Source organism: Sabethes cyaneus, chromosome 1 (genome assembly GCF_943734655.1).
Source record: "Sabethes cyaneus chromosome 1, idSabCyanKW18_F2, whole genome shotgun sequence".
Taxonomy (NCBI): domain Eukaryota; kingdom Metazoa; phylum Arthropoda; class Insecta; order Diptera; family Culicidae; genus Sabethes; species Sabethes cyaneus.
In genome coordinates, this window is record NC_071353.1 from 73951929 (window position 1) to 73972077 (window position 20149).

The 20149-nt window shown below is 39.7% G+C and overlaps 1 protein-coding gene across 1 annotated transcript in view; it reads left to right on the forward strand.

The window, feature by feature from the left end:
- The window catches only part of LOC128745831 (sodium-dependent nutrient amino acid transporter 1), a 321231-nt gene that overhangs the window by 10755 nt on the left and 290327 nt on the right, over positions 1-20149 (forward strand). Inside the window, exons 2-3 of the mRNA XM_053842903.1 lie at positions 17455-17616; positions 17678-17767. Of these exons, the coding sequence (XP_053698878.1) occupies positions 17455-17616; positions 17678-17767 (252 nt within the window). The remainder of the gene's footprint in view (positions 1-17454; positions 17617-17677; positions 17768-20149) is intronic.

Sequence of the window (20149 nt, forward strand, 5' to 3'; positions counted from 1 at the left end):
TCTACAGATGAATTTTTTGAGTGTTCAGAAAAATAGGAGAAATAATTGCGGTCTCGGTCTGTTTCTACAAATGTAGTGTATACTTCTTCAAAAAAATTTGCAAAAAGATTGCAAATTTCGGTTTTTTTTTGTCCTATTTGCGTATCGAGATAGATTGTGGATGGAAAGTTGTTGCTCCTTAATTTCGTTTTTGCGTAATAAAAGAAGTTCTTAGGGCAAGACTTGACTTCGACTTCGATTTTAAGATTATATTCTTCATGTGCATTTTTTATAGCAACATGAACATGAAGCTGTTCGTAGATTTCTTGATACTTCTGAAGATTGATGTTGCCATTTTCTTTTTTGTAAATTTTATGTGCTTTCTGTTTTTTGTTCTTTAAGTTCTTTAATTGTGGATTAAACCACACAGGATGCTTGCTGTTCTGGCTGCGCCTTCCTCTTTTCACCGGAACATGTTCCAATACTAGATTGTTAATTACTTCATAGAATTTTTCTGCTTCGTCATTGACATTTCCTTCCTTACTTATTACAGAATGCCAATTTATTAAATGAAGTCTACGTTTGACTTTCTTGAAGTCAGTTTTATGGTATTCCGGCACTTCTTCGTACTCCCACTCGCCGGGGTAAGAAACATGCATGAAAATTGAGTATTTTATTGCTGTGTAAAATGCTTCATTTTTCCATAATGGAGTTAATGATGTATTCACACAGAAGTCTTTAATGCAGTTGCTGAATAAAAGGTCCAACTATGAGTATTGTTTATTTTTAAAGGAGTTTATTTGATATAACCCGAATTCTTACGCTGTGTCAAAAAGATACTGCAATGTTTTATTTTCGCCTACGACTGGAAGTAAGACAGATTCGTTTTCGCTGTCTATAACAAAGTCTGCAATAAACGTAATATTGAAGTCGCCATAAATATGCAATTTTACTTCTGGTTCCATATTGAAAACAATACTTTCGACAGTTTCAAAACATAATTCAAATGAATGTTTGTGGGCATGTTCTGGTAGAAAATACACTGACTACTTTGACTATGACTACTTCGGCCCACGTATTCGAATTCTTTATGTTTATTTATTTTTTTTTTTTTTTTTTATTTTTTATTTTGTCATGTTTATTTAAATTAATATTTACAATTCAAGAATAGCTTTTAGCGAGTTTGTGTCTATTACATTATTGCAGTCATTAAGAAAACATATGTACTTTGAAACTAGGTTTAGTATTTTGGTTTTGCTTATTCTCGATATTCTATTGAGTACTGGTTGATTAATGTCTACATACTCCATTCTTCGTAGTCCGGGAAGGCACGCTGCGATCATCTGCTGCAGCAGTTTCCATGCATCGGCTGCTCGCGGGCACTCGACCAGTTTATGCTCCAACGTTTCTACTGCTGCGTGACAATACAAGCACTGTTCACTATCAACACGCTGAGTGATGTACATTAAGCGGCGATGCTCTGTTTTACCATTTACGAACAGATAGAGCACCGTTTTTTGATCTGACGACAGCCGCTGGTTCCGCAGTACGTTTGACCATATTTGACACCAGTTTGCTGTGGGGTTCTCACGCTCTACCTTTGGTTTTTCTGTACTGTCCACTAGATAGCGATGGAGTTACTAGCTGACCCAACAAACTTTGTATTGCCAAAAATTAAACTGTGTTGTACATAAATCGTGAATCTCGGATGACCTTTGTCACAATCTTGAGTTTTGCAAGTTTCTGGGGAGTTCATGGGTGTTTTAATATACAAATTTTCCTCACAGTAAAGTAGAAAAAAACTCCCCCATTGCTTAGCCAGATAAAATAAAGCGGATAGCATTTAAATATTGGCTATCATTACAAACCATTTCGCCGAATACCATTTTGCGGAACACCAATTCTCGGTTGACCATAACGCGGAATATAGAGTTTCGCAGAATACCATTTCGCGAAAAACCTTACGCGGGATGTACCATTTCACGGAAAATCTTTTCGTAGAAAGTACCATTTCGCAGGGGTGACCCAACTGAAGGAAAGTAATAGAGGTCAGTAGATCTAGGAAAATAAATAAACCTAGATAGAGGTGATCTCTACGGAGGGCTGCTCCCCGCAGTGGCCGTCTCGCGCTGAATTATCTAATGTTACTATTGATAGTTTTTGGTGGTCTTGTTTTTGTCACCCCCCCCCCCCCCCCCCCCTTGGAAATTGGCTTGAAAAAGCGAGGAGCAGAAAAATAATTTATAGGATATGAGTTAATAGTTTTTCATAAAATCAATTGACTATGGGTTCTACAGCCTGAAAAACTCGAAAAATGAGTGTACGAAACACGAAACAGAAATGAAAATTCGAACAACGGAATTTCCGAAAATCGGCCGAAATTTTTTTCTTTCGTTTTTGTCTTTTTTCGTAGATTTTCCAATGGAAAATAATAACGTATATATTAAAAGCAAGAATATATTTGGTTTTCACGTTTAAACTTTAAGTAAAAATGCATCAAATCAATATTTTTTTGTTCGATTAAATAAATCTTTGTTTACCCCCCCCCCCCTTCAGTGGCTCAACACCGGAAGGACAAAAACTTTATAAAATATTTGTAATGGCCTTATTGATTAATGTCTCAAAGGGGTCTCAAACCATAATTAAAAAAATTCCATCCTCCAAAACCCCCCACATGCCAAATTTGGTTCCATTTACTTGATTACTTCTCGAGTTATGAGAAAATTTGTATTTCATTTGTATGGGAGCCCCCCCTCCTAAAAAGGGAGAGGGGTCCTAATTCATCATAGAAAAAATTCATGCCTCCAAAAACAGCCGCATTCCAAATATGGTTCCATTTGATTAATTAGTTCTCGAGTTATGAGAAAATTTGTATTTCATTTGTTTAAAAGCCTCCCCTTCTGAAGCGGAGAGAGGTTTCAATTCACCATAGAGAACATTCTTGTCTCCGAAAACACCCACATGTTATATTTTGTTCCATTTACTTGATTAGTTCTCGAGTTATGAGGAAATTTGTATTTCATTTGTATGGGAGCCCTCCCTCCCTCCTAAAAAGGTAAGGGGTCCTAATACAGCATAGGAAAAATTCATGCCTCCAAAAACACCCACACACTTAAAAAACTCAGCAAAATTTGTTTAGATTTGGACAGCCAAGCGTTCGGTAAAAATTTCAGTTTTGCTATTCGACGTTTACGGATCTTTACTAACGTTTCTTTAAGTTTACTAACCTTTTTTAAGTGTGCACATGCCAAATATGGTTCCATTTGATTAATTAATTCTTGAGTCATGAGGAAATTTGTATTTTATTTCTATAGGAGCCCCCCTCCTAAAGTAGGGAGAGGTTTCAATTCACCATAGAAAAAAATCTTATCGCCAAAAACACCCACATGTCAAATTTGGTTCCATTTGCTTGATAAGTTCTCGAATTATAAGCAAATTTGTATTTTTTGTATGGAAGCCTCCCCCCTCCCCTCTTAAAAGAGAGAGGGGTCACGATTCCCCTTCTGAATAGGGGAGGGGTCTCAATCCACCATAGAAAAAAAAATTGCCTTCAAAAACACCCACCTGCTAAATTTGGTTCCATTTGCTTGATTAGTTCTGGAGTTATAAAGAAATTTGTATTTCATTTGTATGGGAGCTCTCCCTCTTAGAAAGGTAAGGGGTCCTAATTCACCATAGAAAAAATTCTTGCCTCCAAAAACACCCACATGTCAAATTTTGTTCCATTTACGTAATTAGTTCTCGAGTTATGAGGAAATTTGTATTTCATTTGTATGGAAGCCCCCCTCTTTAAAGGGAAAGGGGCCATTATTCCCCTCCTAAAGAAAAGAGGGGTCTCAATCCACCATAGGAAAAAATTGCCTACAAAAACACCCACATGCTAATTTTGGTTCCATTTGCTTGATTAGTTCTCGAGTTATGAGGAAGTTTGTATTTCATCTGTATGGGAGCCCCCCGCTCCTAAAAAGGTAAGGAATCTCAATTCATCATAAGAACCTTCTCTGGCACCAAAAACCCCTATATGCCAATTTTCACTCTGATCGATTCAGTAGTTTTCGATACTATAAGGAACATATGGCAGACAGAAATCCATTTTCATGGGCATAGATTTGTATGGAGGCCCCCCCCTCCCTCTTAGTGGGGAGAGGGGTTTTTTGTCATCGAGAGAACCGTGGCCCCAAAAACCCCTACATGCAAATTTTCACGCCGATCGGTTCAGTAGTTTTCGATTCTAAAATTTTTTTAGGTATAGATTTGTATGGGAGCCCCCCCTCTTAGTGGTGGGAGGAGTCTCTTGACATCGAGAGAACCTTCCCTGGCCCCAAAAACCCCTACATGCAAATTTTCACGCCAATCGGTTCAGTAGTTTTCGATTCTAAAAGGAACATAGGGACAGACAGTCAGAAATCCATTTTTATAGGTATAGATTTGTATTGGAACCCCCCCTCTTAGTGGGGGGAGTCAGTGTTGCCACATATTCATCTGTACTGGAAGGGGCAAACATCTTTTTTATCTGTACTTTTTCTTCCAAAAATCTGTACCATTAAAAATATTTATTGCATAGAAAAATTTGGTTTGCTAGCATTAAAAAATACACGAGTATCAAATCATTTATTTGTTTCATAATGTTTGAACATACCTCTGCTAAACTTAGACATAAATACGTTTACGACATAAATTTTTGTTTTAATTCATACTAAGAATTGCTTCTCTATTGATTTCAAGAAACAGCACTGAGAAACAAGTTTTTAACACTCAAAAATCTGTACCTATCTGTACTTTTTGGCAAAAATCTGTTATCTGTACCGTACAGAATCTGTATCAAAATATTTGAAAAAATCTGTACTTTTGGAGATAAATCTGTACATGTGGCAACACTGGGAGGAGGGATCTCTGACCATCATAAGAACCTTCCCTGGCACCAAAAACCCCTAAATGCAAATTTTCACGCGGATCGGTTCAGTAGTTTTCGATTCCAAAAGGAACATGCGGACAGACAGACAGAAATCCATTTTTATAGGTATAGATAATTTTTTCAGAAGTAAAGTTTGCATTGATGGCTATGAGGACACCTCCATAACTGTTGTAAATTGGCATCCACAATTCTATTTAAATTCTTCTTGTCGGTAAAGAGAGCAAAGCCTAGGTGCTACACTCCGTTATCGAAACTTGACCTTCTGTTTTTTTTATATAGGACAGACTTCGCAGCCAGTTGTTAGAGTGCAGGACAATTGCAGGGCCAGTTGCTACGATCCTATTGACTCTAATAGCCTCTCCCAGTCGAGGTTCGAACATGACTGGCTTATCAGGCCAGCGTCATACCTCGAAGCAACTGGGAGGCTCTTCTTGTCGGTGCATGGAAAGCTTCGAAGTAGCAAAGATATATATTTTTGGATAGAACTAAGTGTAAACTCAGTAATCTGAACAATTTTATGCGAAATTAAAGCAAAATTAAAATTATGTCGTACATACATATTGTACCAGGATGTTGAATCTAAATATACTATCGATAATTGTAAGCGGTAGGCAACATACAATTGTCCTAGCGCTATCGAAACATCAGTATTCAGTCTAGATTTGAACCCTTTTGAACATCTTTTTAGATAATTTCGTTTCTATAATGAGAAATCATTCGATTTCTTATCAAAATGACCTAAACCGAGCTCTTGTAAAAAAATGGACAGCAATTCTCAAAGGGACATTTGATTTTTTTTTAAATTTATCCCAAACAGATTAAAACAGGTCATCAAGAATGTAAATGGTCCTACAAGGTACTAGTTGAGCGAGAAAGGACATTTGTTTCAACTAATAGTTAACTGTCCGAATACTTTTTTGGCTGCATTTTTAAGCAATTCAAATTATATGTACTCTATCTTCAAAACGGAAGTTTGTTTAGTTAAACATTGTTTTAAAAAATATGTGTTACCATTCTTTGCAAAAATACTGCGCAAAATTACTAGAGGAAAAATTTATGCTGTCCGAATACTTTTTTGGTTGACTGTAGCTGAAACTAAGCATTGTCAGCACTATAAGAGGGCTAGCAGTAAAGTAGCCGTATATTTTGCCAAAATAGCATTTAGGATGTATAGGATTTGTATGTTCGAATCTCGGCTGGGAGGTGCTGCTATAGAGTCAGTAGGATCGTTGCACTAGCCCCGTAATTGTCTTGTACTCTAATAGCCGGCTGCGAAGTCTGTTGATAAAAACCCGAATTAATCCACCTAGCGGCGTGACCTAGCCTTTCTACTGCCACAATAATCATTATGTAATTTCTCAGGAACATCTATAATTAACTTGACTATATTTTTAAATATCCGTTCCGTATTCCTCAAAATCCTTATTTGCTAGTAAAATTCACAACGTATTGCGTAGAATAATTCTATTTTCTTTCCTTGGGTGCGTAAATACTTGTAAGCGTCATTTATGTTATTTGATGAACACCTTATTTAGTTTTATAATCGGTCGGCCTTAACTTTCGGGTTTCAGAGCCACATACGAAACTTGTTTTGAACTGACAATATGAAAAATGTGTTCATAGCAGATTTTTTGATTTTTTTTTGAGTAGTTTTAACCCAAAGGGTAGATTTATTTTTGATAGTTTGATATTACATAATACCATGCGTTCAAAAGTTAGCATCTTTGAAAAACAAGAGTTCAGAAAAATTATTATTATACTTCGCTTTTGAAGAAAAAGGATATCTACACCAAAATGATTAATCTCAAAATTTTACTATTAGTTTGCTTGGCTTCAATTTTGCAATATATCTGAATTAGAAAAAAAAAACTGAATAGAGCATTAGATATGAAAAAGAGAAATTGAACTTTTTCTTAGCTGGCGCTCCTTTAGATAATTATTTTTGCATGAAAATCAAAACTTAAGCTTCCTTTGAATGTACTTTCATGAAAAGATAGTCATTAACTTGATCACATCGTTTTTACAATGTTAGAGGGTTAGGAAAACAAGATGAGGTCGAAAAATAGTGCAAAAACTGCGCCATAAACATGCTTGAGAATGAGAAATATGATCGATATGATTTCTAGTGCTTGTCATTTTTGATTTATTTATTAAAACATGATACATGACATAAGACATCTGTCCTTTAAAATGTCACTAACGAAAACAAATCTTACAAAGTTACTACCGTGCAACGTTTACTTCCTATTTTTCATATAACATTTCTAAGCTCTAGTATCTATGGATTGAAAAGAGCATCTATTGATGCGGAAAATTTGTTTGAAATTTGTATAAATTTATTTGGAAAAATCAACTTACTAGTATTTTTGATCCTATGACCACTATACCTACATGCTTAAATTAACTGCTATTCTTCGCTTTTTGCTTTTCTTGTACAATTGTGAGCAACAGCAAGTGAAGAAAATGACAATTGAAATCTGAAATCAAAGAAAAGAAAAAACTTTTCGATTGAATCCCACTATTTAATATTTATTTGCAACAGGTACGTAGTTCACCTACGACGTGCAGGCTTCATCAGTGTCTTATTTCAAAGCGTATACGTATCTGTCGCGAATAAATATTAATAGTGGAATTTAGTCGGTAAAAGTTTTTTCTTTCCTTTAATTTCAGAGTTCGTATTCCACTAAGAGGCTTCAAAACTTCAGACAATTGACATAATTCGCACTTTTCTTGAATTTCAATGCAAATTTAAAAATTGCAAATTGTCATCACATACACACGTACATACACACCTACATACATACATACATACATACATACATACATACATACATACATACATACATACATACATACATACATACATACATACATACATACATACATACATACATACATACATACATACATACATACATACATACATACATACATACATACATACATACATACATACATACATACATACATACATACATACATACATACATACATACATACATACATACATACATACATACATACATACATACATACATACATACATACATACATACATACATACATACATACATACATACATACATACATACATACATACATACATACATACATACATACATACATACATACATACATACATACATACATACATACATACATACATACATACATACATACATACATACATACATACATACATACATACATACATACATACATACATACATACATACATACATATTCAAGTGCCGGTGTCGCTGTACAGAATTCTGGAAAATTATTTCCAGAATCGTGTGCTATGCTACAACACGGAGGAGGATCAGAAATGCGTTCCAATCACCTCAGGGGTTCCGCAAGGTTCCATACTGGGCCCGGTGTTGTGGAACGTCATGTATGACGAGGTGTTGAAGCTAAAGTTTCCGGTAGGGGTGGCGATTGTCGGCTTTGCGGACGATATCACCTTGGAAGTCTACGGTGAATCTATCAGAGAGGTTGAGTTGACGGCTGCTCACTCTATAAGCATTGTTGAAGATTGGATGCGATCCAGGAAACTGGACCTAGCGCATCATAAAACGGAGGTTATCGTGGTTAACAACCGCAAGTCGGTGCAGCAAGCAAATATCAGTGTCGGGGACTGCACTATTTCGTCAATGCGGTTCTTAAAACTCCTTGGAGTCATGGTCGATGACAAGCTCAAGTTCGGGAGCCACGTCAACTATGCCTGCAAGAAGGCTTCCACAGCTATTTCGGCATTGTCTCGTATGATGTCTAATAGCTCTGCGGTATATGGCAGCAAGCGAAGGCTTTTAGCCAACGTGGTCCAGTCCATACTCAGGTATGGCGAGCCGGTGTGGTCATCGGCGTTAGGTACCAAAAGCTATCTAGCCAAGCTGGAAAGCACCTATCGTCTCATGTGCTTAAGAGTGGCGAGTGCGTACCGCACAGTTTCACATGACGCAATCTGCGTCTTAGCGGGTATGATGCCTATTGGTATCATCATCAGCGAGGACGTAGAGTGCTTCAACCAACGTGGAACTAGAGGCATACGGAGTACCACAAGATCGGCCTCGATGATCACATGGCAGCGGGCATGGTCTGATTCCACAAAAGGCCGGTGGACACATAGACTTATCCCGGAACTATCCGGATGGGTCAACAGGCGTCATGGCGAAGTCAACTTCCACCTGACACAGATTCTGTCAGGGCATGGTTGTTTTAGACAGTATCTGCACAAATTTGGGCATGCGGAGTCCCCCGAGTGTCCCGAATGCGCGGACGTTGAGGAAACTGCAGAACATGCTTTCTTCATATGCCCTCGTTTCGAGGGCGTGAGAAGCAACATGATGGCAGTTAGCGGACAGGACACTACTCCGGATAACTTAGTCCAAAGGATGTGTTCTAGCTCGGACGTCTGGGGTGCGGTCAATGCGGCTGCTACCTAGATCGTACTTGAGCTACAAAACCGCTGGAAAGCCGATCAACGGCGAATAAACAGCCTAACTACCATAGTCCACTAGTTATCTAAGAGCGTGCGTTAAGCACAATAGCCCCTCCTTGAAGTAATACCGATAAGGTGGTTCCAGGGGGGATTGAGGCTGGAGACTCGAGTAGGGTTTTAGTGGGTCTGGATTCTCACGCCCCAGTAGGGGGGTCGGGATACCAAACCCCACTCCCTGAGTTGTCTTCGCAGGTGTCTGATAGCAGATTTCCCTACTCGTTAAAAAAAAGCCATGCCTAGGAAAAGTCGACCTAGGTATGGCAGGGGTCACCGGCTTACTGGTGGACAGATGAAATTGTGGAACTCCGCGGAGCGTGCTTTCGTGCGAGGAGAATTATGCAAAGAGCTCGTTCGGATGAAGGCAGGGCTGAATGTCGAGTAGCACTTGTTGCTGCACGCGCAGCGCTTAAGAGCGGGATAAAAGCTAGTAAACGAGACTGCTTTGAAAGGTTATGTGCTAGTGCCAATGCGAACCCGTGGGGTGATGCCTACAGAATCGTAATGGCAAAGACCACGGGCGTGATGGCGCCCGCTGAGCAATCGCCAGAGATGCTGGAGCGGATCATCGAGGGCCTCTTTCCGCGCCACGAGCCAAGGCCCTGGCCCCAGGCCGCTGAGTCATCCCACGGCCGACGTTCCAGTATCTCAGACCATAGCGTAGAATGGTCGGCCTCCCAGCCGAACCCAGCCCAGCCTCCCAGCACACACACACACACACACACACACACACACACACACACACACACACACACACACACACACACACACACACACACACACACACACACACACACACACACACACACACACACACACACACACACACACACACACACACACACACACACACACACACACACACACACACACACACACACACACACACACACACACACACACACACACACACACACACACACACACACACACACACACACACACACACACACACACACACACACACACACACACACACACACACACACACACACACACACACACACACACACACACACACACACACACACAGAAAATGCTCAGTTTTTGAAACTGAGTCGAACGGTATATAACATTCGGCCCGCAGGACCTTCTTTCCATTTCCGGTTTTCCAAGTGATTTCTATACCTTTATACTATATATTTATATAGTAGAAAGGCAAAAAGGGTCAAGTTCTCAACAGGACGTATGGTAGGTTTGGTAGGGGTAAGAAACTGTAATTTTTGCGATGAGTTATCTGTTTACTATGCCCTTAGGTATCAGGTATCAGCATCTTTGGCTCGAGCAGCACGTTCCTCACAATCATGTGGAAGATTTGTGCCTTGCCCATCTTGCCCATGTAAGGAAAACAGGAGGAATAGGAAGGGGTGGATGAGGAATTTGGACAAACACAAACATATACATACCGAGAGATTTTTGTACCCCCGAGGGGATACTACAATCCTTGGTAGTTAACTTACACCCCCTGGGGGTATACTCATGATAAATAAGAGCTTATAGCTCAATACCGCTTTCGGTAAGAAACATCCAAATGGCTCGGAATTTTAGTTTTCTAAAATCTGATGCATTTAAGACGTAGGATCCAAAGATCCTATGACGTAATTGTGCTACTGCAGGACAGTTGCAAATTACGTGATATGGTGTACCGTAGTCGGATTCACATAAATTACAATGAAACCATATGATAATTTAGTCTGCAGTGACCAGTCAGTGAGCTGACAAAAATACTGCAATTTACCGTTGAGTGTTGTAAGAGAAATTTCGCTACCTTCTCACAAGGCTTAACAATGAAACTTTTCTTTTGACGGCAAGTTTCAAGATTTTCCCAATAACGTACATGTTCAGATGAAAACCAAGATCGAATCTTTTGTTTTATCCAACATGCCGCAATTGGTAAAGCAGGTTCCGGTCCGAAAACCGACTTTTCTGCTCCAGATCTTGCTAGTTCATCAGCCCATTCATTTCCGGTTATACCAGAATGGCCAGGAACCCAAACCAGATGAACGGCATTTAGAATGCTTAGTTCTTCTAATTGGGTGTGGCAGGCGATGATTGTTTTAGATTTAGAATTAACCGCACAAAGGGCTTTTATAGCGGCTTGACTGTCAGAACAGAAGTTGATAATCTTGCCTATCAGTTCTTTCTGAAGAGCAAACTGAGCTCCGCACATAATTGCAAAGATTTCAGCTTGAAAAACGGTGCAGTAACTACCCAACGAATAGGATTCCTCCAATTCCAGCTCACGGCAGTAAACACCAGCACCCGCGCGACCTTCGTACAAGGAACCATCGGTATAACAGACCACATCCTCTCTAGGAGGAAAGTCACTTGAGAAAGTCCTATACGGGAAAGTACGCATGAGCGTTACATCGCTAGGAGCAAGGGCAAACTTGTCCTCAGCAACAATTTGCGACCACAATCGAGTATAACCAGTGGAACCGTCCACAGACTGCCAAAGGCCAATCGCGTGTAGTCGATAAGCACATATTAGTGCCTCTTGCTTCAGGTGGAAGTGTAGAGGTTTAATATTGAAAATAGCTGCTAGGGCGGCAGTAGGAGTTATAGTAAATGCACCAGACATTGCCATTAAACACATCCTTTGAAGATGATTTAGCTTTGTCTGGACAACCAGTGTATGTATTTGGGTTTAAGCCCCCAAGAGTTGCCAATTGCTCGTCTACATTGCCCAAAGGCCATGCACGCTTTTTTAATTCGGAAATCAATATTTGTGGACCAGTCAAGCTTGGAGTTGAGTATCAACCCCACGTACTTCACTTCGTTCACAACATCAACATCCGAATCGTGAAAGCACAGAGCGCGAGCTCCATTGGTATTTCTACGTCTTGAAAATAAGACGATAGATATTTTGCTCAGATTTACCGAAAGTGCAGTTTCTCGGCACCACGTTTCCATGACGCGTAGTGCCTGCTGCATTAAGTCAAATAATGTGCTTATGCACTTTCCAACTACTAGGATGAGATAGTCATCCGCAAAACCATATGACGGATAGCCTAGACCATTGAGTTTCCTCAGTAGGCCATCCGCCACAAGGTTCCATAAAAGAGGCGAGAGAACACCACCTTGTGGACATCCACAAACACTTTGCTTCCAAATGCTTGCTTGCCGTAAGGACGAAAAAAGCAATCGGTTACTAAGCATTTGTTCTATCCACTTTATGATTATTGAAAACACATTACGATAACGAGCAGCCTCCAAAATGGAAGCGAAAGATACGTTATCAAACGCGCCTTCAATATCTACAAAAGTTCCTAAGCGAGATTCCTTTTGTGAAAAAGCAACCTCAATTTTATCCACCACATCATGTAATAAAGTGGTTGTAGACTTGCCACTTTGATAAGCATGTTGTGCTGAAGCTTGTTTCACGGATGTGGTGATCAACAATCCGCTCAAGTGATTTAAGCAAGAAAGACGTTAGACTGATTGGTCTAAAACTTTTTGCTTGCTCGTATGTCGCGCGTCCACCTTTAGGAATAAACTTAATGGTTATTTCACGCCATTGAGTTGGGATGTACCAAATAGCAATACTACACACAAACATCCTTCTCAGAATGTGTTTGAAGTACTTGAATCCTTTCTGCAGTAGAATAGGGTATATTCCATCTGTTCCAGGAGATTTGTATGGAGAGAAGCTGTTCACGGCCCACTCAATCGCTCCGAGCAAAAGCCCATGAGTCTAAGCCACCTAAAACGATTTCTGGATCGTTTCGAACTTCAGGTTCCAAACAGCCCGGAAAGTGACTATAAAAGAGACATTCCAGGATTTCATTGTCATTCTAACAGAATTCACCGTTCGAACTTCGTATGTTATTAACCTGATAATCTTTCGATTTTGACAGTATTTTATTAAGTCGACTTGCCTCGCCGAAACTGGAAACGTTGCTACAGAACCTGTGCCAGCTCGTGCGTGCTGAAGATCGTAGAGCCTTTGCATAGGCTTTCCGAGCCTGCTTGGAAGGCTCCACGCCATCCCTCCGACGTCTATTCCAGGCTCTCCTGCATCGTTTCTTTAGTTCCGCGAGATGAGAGTTCCACCATGGTGTTCCTCTAGTCGTTTTAATAGTTTTTAGCGGGCAAGCTACTTCAAAAGCTTCCACAATAAAAGATGTTGTGACATCTACAGCCACATCCAAGTCGATCGATGACTCAATCGTCGGTTGGAATCCTTGAAATTTCGTCGCCACTTCCTCCTCAAAGAGTTCCCCGTCAGAAAATCTCGGATTGCGAAATGTTGCAGCGTTCAAGAAGACACCCAAATGATCAAAATATATAAAGCAATGATCAGATATTGGTGTCTCATTTGAAACATGCCATTGTGCCAACTCATGACTGATCCTGTTAGAGCAGAGTGTTATATCTAACACTTCCTCTCTACCAGCTCGTATGAAAGTTGGACAATTGCCAATGTTGAGTATTCCAAGATTGGTACTACTCAAATATTCCATCAAATCAGAGCCTCTCAGATTGATATCCGAGCTGCCCCAAATGATGTGATGGGCATTGGCATCACTGCCTACAATGAGCGGAAGCCCATTAGATTGGCAGTATCTTACCACATTTCTGAAATCGTCGCTGGGAGACGGTTCATTGTGTGGTAAGTATGCAGAACAGTAGACATAGCGCCTATGGACATCATCCACGACGAGTTCTACTGTGACTGCACAAATATCTCGAGTAGTCAACTCAGAGATAAGGCATGCACTTATTGACCTATGCAACAATATGCTTGCCCTGGGCATCAAACGAGGATTTGTCATACCAGTTTTGCTGAAAACAGCAAAGTTCTGATTTCCAATATCCGTCGAATGAAAGTACCCCTTGCGAAAATATGGCTCCTGAACCAATGCGATTGGAACAGAGCCATTAAAAAGTTTTTCGCATAAATACAAATTTGCTGCCCGTTTGTGTTGAAGATTTATTTGTGCGACTCTAACTATTTGCCTAGCGGAGTATATGCACAAACAGTCTCCAACACAGATCAGACAGCAAATTGTAAGCGAAGCCAATTATGTTGGCCAGAACGCACTTGGCGTAAAACCCATAAGGGAAATTGGGCAGGACTACTATGCTGTTCCCACGAAACGCAAGGGACTACAAAGATCGACCGAACCAGAGCCCCGCATGGCACAGTAGGGGCAAGATGCCCAAAGCACTCCGTTCGCGACTGGCATGTTTTCACCCATCCAGCCATTCAGTCATCGGCACGGAGTTAGACCTTGACTTAGGGGCTCCTGATTTGCCGACTCTCACGGCAGGATCAGGACCCGTGGCTCAATTTTCGCCCAAACGTACAATTCGGCACCAACCGCCAAAGGGCGTAACTGCAGATTGTGTAAAACAGACCGATTGAGAGTCTCTCTCTCTCTCTCTCTCTCTCTCTCTCTCTGTGCTAAGCCAGCTGAGAAAATAACTCTCTCCCGGTGTGCCCACACCCCACAATTGCGCCCTCCGAAAAACCTGCGCCGAACTGCATGATTAGGCAGCCAGAACAACACGGCGAGTGTTCCACCTTCTCTGTCTGCATACGACAACCAAGGTTGCGTACCACCAGGTGCGCAACTTTGGCTGCCGTACCCCAGCCGGCACCTCGTGGAGGTAGAGATAGGTGTTAGAAAACAGAGGTGATATATTTGTACATGTTCACTCATTTGCCAGCCAAACTACACCTTAGACAATCTATACCTATAAAAAAGGATTTCTGTCTGTCTGTCTGTCTGTCTGTCTGTCCGTATGTTCCTTATAGAATCGAAAACTACTGAACCGATCGGCGTGAAATTTTGCATGTAAAGGTTTTTGGGGCCAGGAAAGGTTTTAGTGATGGTTAGAGACCCCTCCCACCGCTAAGAGGGGGGGCTCTCATACAAATGAAACTCCAATTTCTGCATAACTTGAGAACTAATCAAACAAATGGAACAAAATTTGGCATGTGAGTGTTTTTGGTGACAAGAATTTATTCTATGGTAAATTGAGACCCCTCCCCTCTTTAGAAGGAGAATTATGACTCCTCTCCCCTTTAAGAGGGGGGCTTCCATACAAATGAAATACAAATTTCTTCATAACTCGAGAACTAATCAAGCAAACGGAGCCAAATTTGGCATGTGAAGGTTTTCGAGGACAAGAATATTTTCTATGGTGAATTAGGACTCCTCCCCACATTAAGAGGGGGGGTCTCCTGTACAAACGAAAACCAAATTTCCTCATAACTCGAGAACTAATCAAGCAAATGGAACCAAATTTGGCATGTGGGTGTTTATGGAGGCAAAATTTTTTTCTATGATGAATTGGGACCCCTCCCCACTTTAAGAGGCGGGGCTCCTTTACAAACGAAATTCAAATTTCCTCTTAACTCGAGAACTAATCAAGCAAATGGAACCAAATTTGGCATGTGGAGGTTTTTGGAGGCAAAAATATTTTCTATGGTGAATTAGGACTCCTCCCCACTTTAAGAGGCGGGGCTCCTTTACAAACGAAATTCAAATTTCCTCATAACTCTAGATCTAATCAAGCAAATGGAACGAAATTTAGCATGTGGGTGTTTTTGTAGGCAAGAATATTTTCTATGGTGAATTAAAACCCCTCCCCTCTTTAGGAGGGGGGCTCCTATACAAATGAAAAACAAATTTTCTCATAACTCAAGAATTAATCAATCAAATGGAACCAAATGTGACATGTAAGTGGTTTTAGAAGCAAGATTTTTTTCTATGGTGAATGGAGGCCACTCTCCTCTTTAGAAAGCGAGTTATGACCCATCTCCCCTTTAAGAGGGTGGGCTTCCATACAAATGAAATGCGAGTTTTCTCTTATCTCGAGAACTAATCAAGCAAATAGAACCAAATTTGGCATGTGGGAGATTTTGGATTCTTGAATTTATTTTATGATAGTTAGAGACCTCTCACCCCTGTGGTAGGGGGATATGGACTCTCATACAAATAAAACAGAAATTTTTGCGAAAATCAAAAACTAATCGAACTCGAGAAATTCGAGACTCTTCCATAAAACATTAGTCAATAACAAGACCACAAAAACTATCTATAGTAACTCTAGATTATTCAGGACGAGACGGCCGCGAGTGTTGCCGGTGACCCGCCGTCGGAAGCGCCACCCACTGGGGGGAAGCAACTCCCCGCAGAAATCACTACTGTCTAGGTTTATTTGTATTCCTAGGTCTACCTGGGTTTCTCGGAACGAGCGACGAGTAACGAGTTAGGAGAGGATCGCGAAATGGTACTTTCCACAAAAAAGTTTTCCGTGAAATAGTACATTCCGCTTAAGGTTTTTCACAAAATGATATTCGGCGAAATGTTGTACAATCATAGCGAATATTACTATCCGCTTTCTGGCTATGCAATGAGGGGACAGGGGAGTTGTTTTCTACTTTACTGTGAGGAAAAATTGCAAATTTGTATATTAAACTACCCATTCCTGGTAACTAATAAGCATTAACATAAGCAGCAAATCAGTGTATCTGGCATTTTACACTGCACGTTGTTGTATATTAGCTTTTTGACTGCATAGGTGTTGTAAATTGGCATCCAAAAATGTATTCAAATTCTTCGTGTCGGTAATTATCTGTAATTTAGCATTGTCAGCATTATAAGAAGGTTATCAGTAAAGTAGCTGTATATTTTGCCAAAATAGCATTTAAGTAGCATTTAAGGCGACTTAAATGCTTATTGGCCTACATTTGAACAACATTGGTGATGCTTATTGGCTACCTGGGATGCTTTCATAGCTACGTAACTGCTAAAATGAATCATTTAATGTTGAACTCCTCAGAAACTTGCAAAACTCGAGATTGGGACAAAGATCATCCGAGATTCATGATTTATGTACAACATAGGTTAATTTGTGGCAATACGAAGTTTGTCGGGTCAGCTAGTATTTAATAAATGGATGAGACAAAATTTTGCTTGATTCTACCACAATACTGCCACCATATAATCAAATTAATACAAAACTAATAAAACTACAGAATTAAAATAATTATAATCTAGATTTTTAATAATAATTTTCTTTCAGAAAAATGCAACAAATGATAAAAAAGATGAACAAAATCGTCCTGAATGGTCCAACAAGATCGAATTTCTCATGTCATGCATTGCTATGTCTGTTGGACTAGGAAATGTCTGGCGTTTTCCGTTCACTGCATACGAAAATGGAGGCGGAGCGTTTCTAATACCGTACCTTGTCGTTCTATTAATTATCGGTAAAATATTCTTATCAATGCAATATATTAGTCTATCAAGTATCTTTGTACAATTGTAAAGGTCGCCCACTCTACTATTTGGAAATGATTCTTGGACAATTTACTCGCTGCAGCTCAATAAAAGTATGGTCAATATCTCCACTTTTCAAAGGTAAGAACATTTAATCTCGTTATAGGATACCTACTAGTCATGGTAAACACACAGCCTAACAGACGTAACACTAAAGCCTCATTCCATCGTCAAAAAAAAAACGATGATTTCAAATTTTCTCTTAAGCTACGACTCAAACAACAGTCGCTGCGCGTGAAGGCCGCTCACCTGCGCTGGCGCTGTTGTCAGATAATATACAAATAAATGTATAGCATTGCTAAATTTATAGCAGCGTAACGCGAAGACTGTACCAGATGATGCTACTGTTTTTTCCAAATCTTAGGGATGTCATTAAAACGATGTTTTGTTAGAAAATTTGTTCGAAGTGTTACGTCTGTTAGTCTGTGGTAAACATATACCCCCTGCTAACTGGCACCTTAATCTCATTTGCTTTGCGCTGACAAGAGCTTACATCACTGTGGACTCAGGAATCGTGGGCCCCACTGACAGCTGAAGAGCTAACTTGTGTGAAGAGTGGCGACTGGCGAATATATGATATCTCGTTTACGCTAACGCTAACATGGTGGTAACATGGCTGCCTGCCAGCTAGCTACTTGTATACCCCGGACTTTTTATACGGGTTATTTTTTCGACTCAAGAAGGGCACTTAGGGACTATTCACAAAATACGCAACATGCAAATGCGCTACGTAATTTGTTCATGGTCCCTAAGTTGCATCGTTTTTGATAATAAATGAAACAGATCAACCGTGTAAAAAATACTTGAGCATATGTATATAACAAACCAACCAATAGGACACCGCCTCTAGTTTCTAATAATAAAGAACAGAAGTTGGCGTTACACAGTGGGACCATTCTGGAAAAAGGCGGTCAAAAGTCAAACGAAAATGTTTTCAAAAAATTGTTAATGACGTCAGGTCCATTGATTTCAATTTTAAGAAGACCAACAGTAAAAAAATCAGTGCAGTTGTTACCAGCAGCATACAAACTTTTACAAAAATCCCAGAACGAAAATAATTCTGCAACAGATAGCGAAACAGACGTGGACGAGGTCCTGTGAAACTATTATGAACATGTACGAATAATAAAACCCTGATAACTTACTAAAACCACCATATATTTATGTAATTCATAATTGAAATAACCAAAATGTCCGGCCAGACCTGGCCAAAATTTTTTGGCACACTTATACTACATTCCATGGCGGTTCAAGCGATGCTAACTTTAGCTGCCAGTAGGTGCCTATTTGCGGAAAAAATTACTTGTAAAAACGGTAGAATGTATGCTTCAAATCCATTTTTAAAGCAAATAAAGCAACATATGATATATACACCTTCTAGAAAGTTACGTATTTTGATAGTATCCAAAAGTTTGTAGAACATGTCGAACCTGTTAGATGAGGTTTTATGTACAAAAAGTTTAAGAAACTGATTTTAAGGGGGTCACAACAGAAAGTCAATTATATCTCACAAACCATATGATGCAGATACTTAGTATCTTCGGCAAAGTTTAATGAAATTCAAAGTTCTACAACTTTGCCGAACACATGACCATGCTATCTAGTTTCTATAAAAAATTAATTTTTTCAAATTTGTTATCACTTTAATATCCAATTATATGAAAATGTCATTAGATGCAGAATACTTTTTTATGAAACTTCTCCTAAGACACCTAAGCTCGAAAACGTCAGGAAAAGCGAGAAAAGACTTTTGACCGCCTTTTTCCAGAATGGTCCCACTGTGCGTTAGTGTCTCATCATGCGCCATGCGTGAGAGTACAGTAGTCCCCGAATAACTGGTTGGTGATGGTGTACGTCCATGGCGGTTTCTTAGTTGTCCATTAACCAATAAAGTTGATTTTTGGTACATTGTTAGTATGTGGTACAACCTAGTCAACTACCAAAAATCAACTTTATTGACTCTATTGGGGGATTCCTGTATGTTTGAAACTATCAATGTTTCCCTGTTGAATACAATAGATGTCGTTACTTTGTAACGCATATTGTACATATTGGAATCAGCTCAATTTTGCGCGACAATACATTTACTCAACGCAGCAACATTACTCCCTCATGCATCTCAGTTTCTTTTGTGTTTATCGCCAATTGCAATATAACGTTTGACACCTGAACCAATAAATAGTTGGTAAACATTGTTTCTATTTATTGTGTTCATGTTGCGAAATTTATTTTTTTCGAATTGAAATGTCGCAAACATATTCAGCTCCCGGCTCTCGTACAGCATCAAATCACTTTTCCGGGCTCACGGAAGAATGGTAGTAAAATGCTATGGAGAGAAATAGGAAAAGTTTGTTTTTTATCAAAATTAGGCAGAAGTCATGAAAATTAAGTATAACAGAGTATTGGTTCGTGTGTATCCTATTGATGAACAGAATTTTTATTTTAACATCCTTTCTGACAATT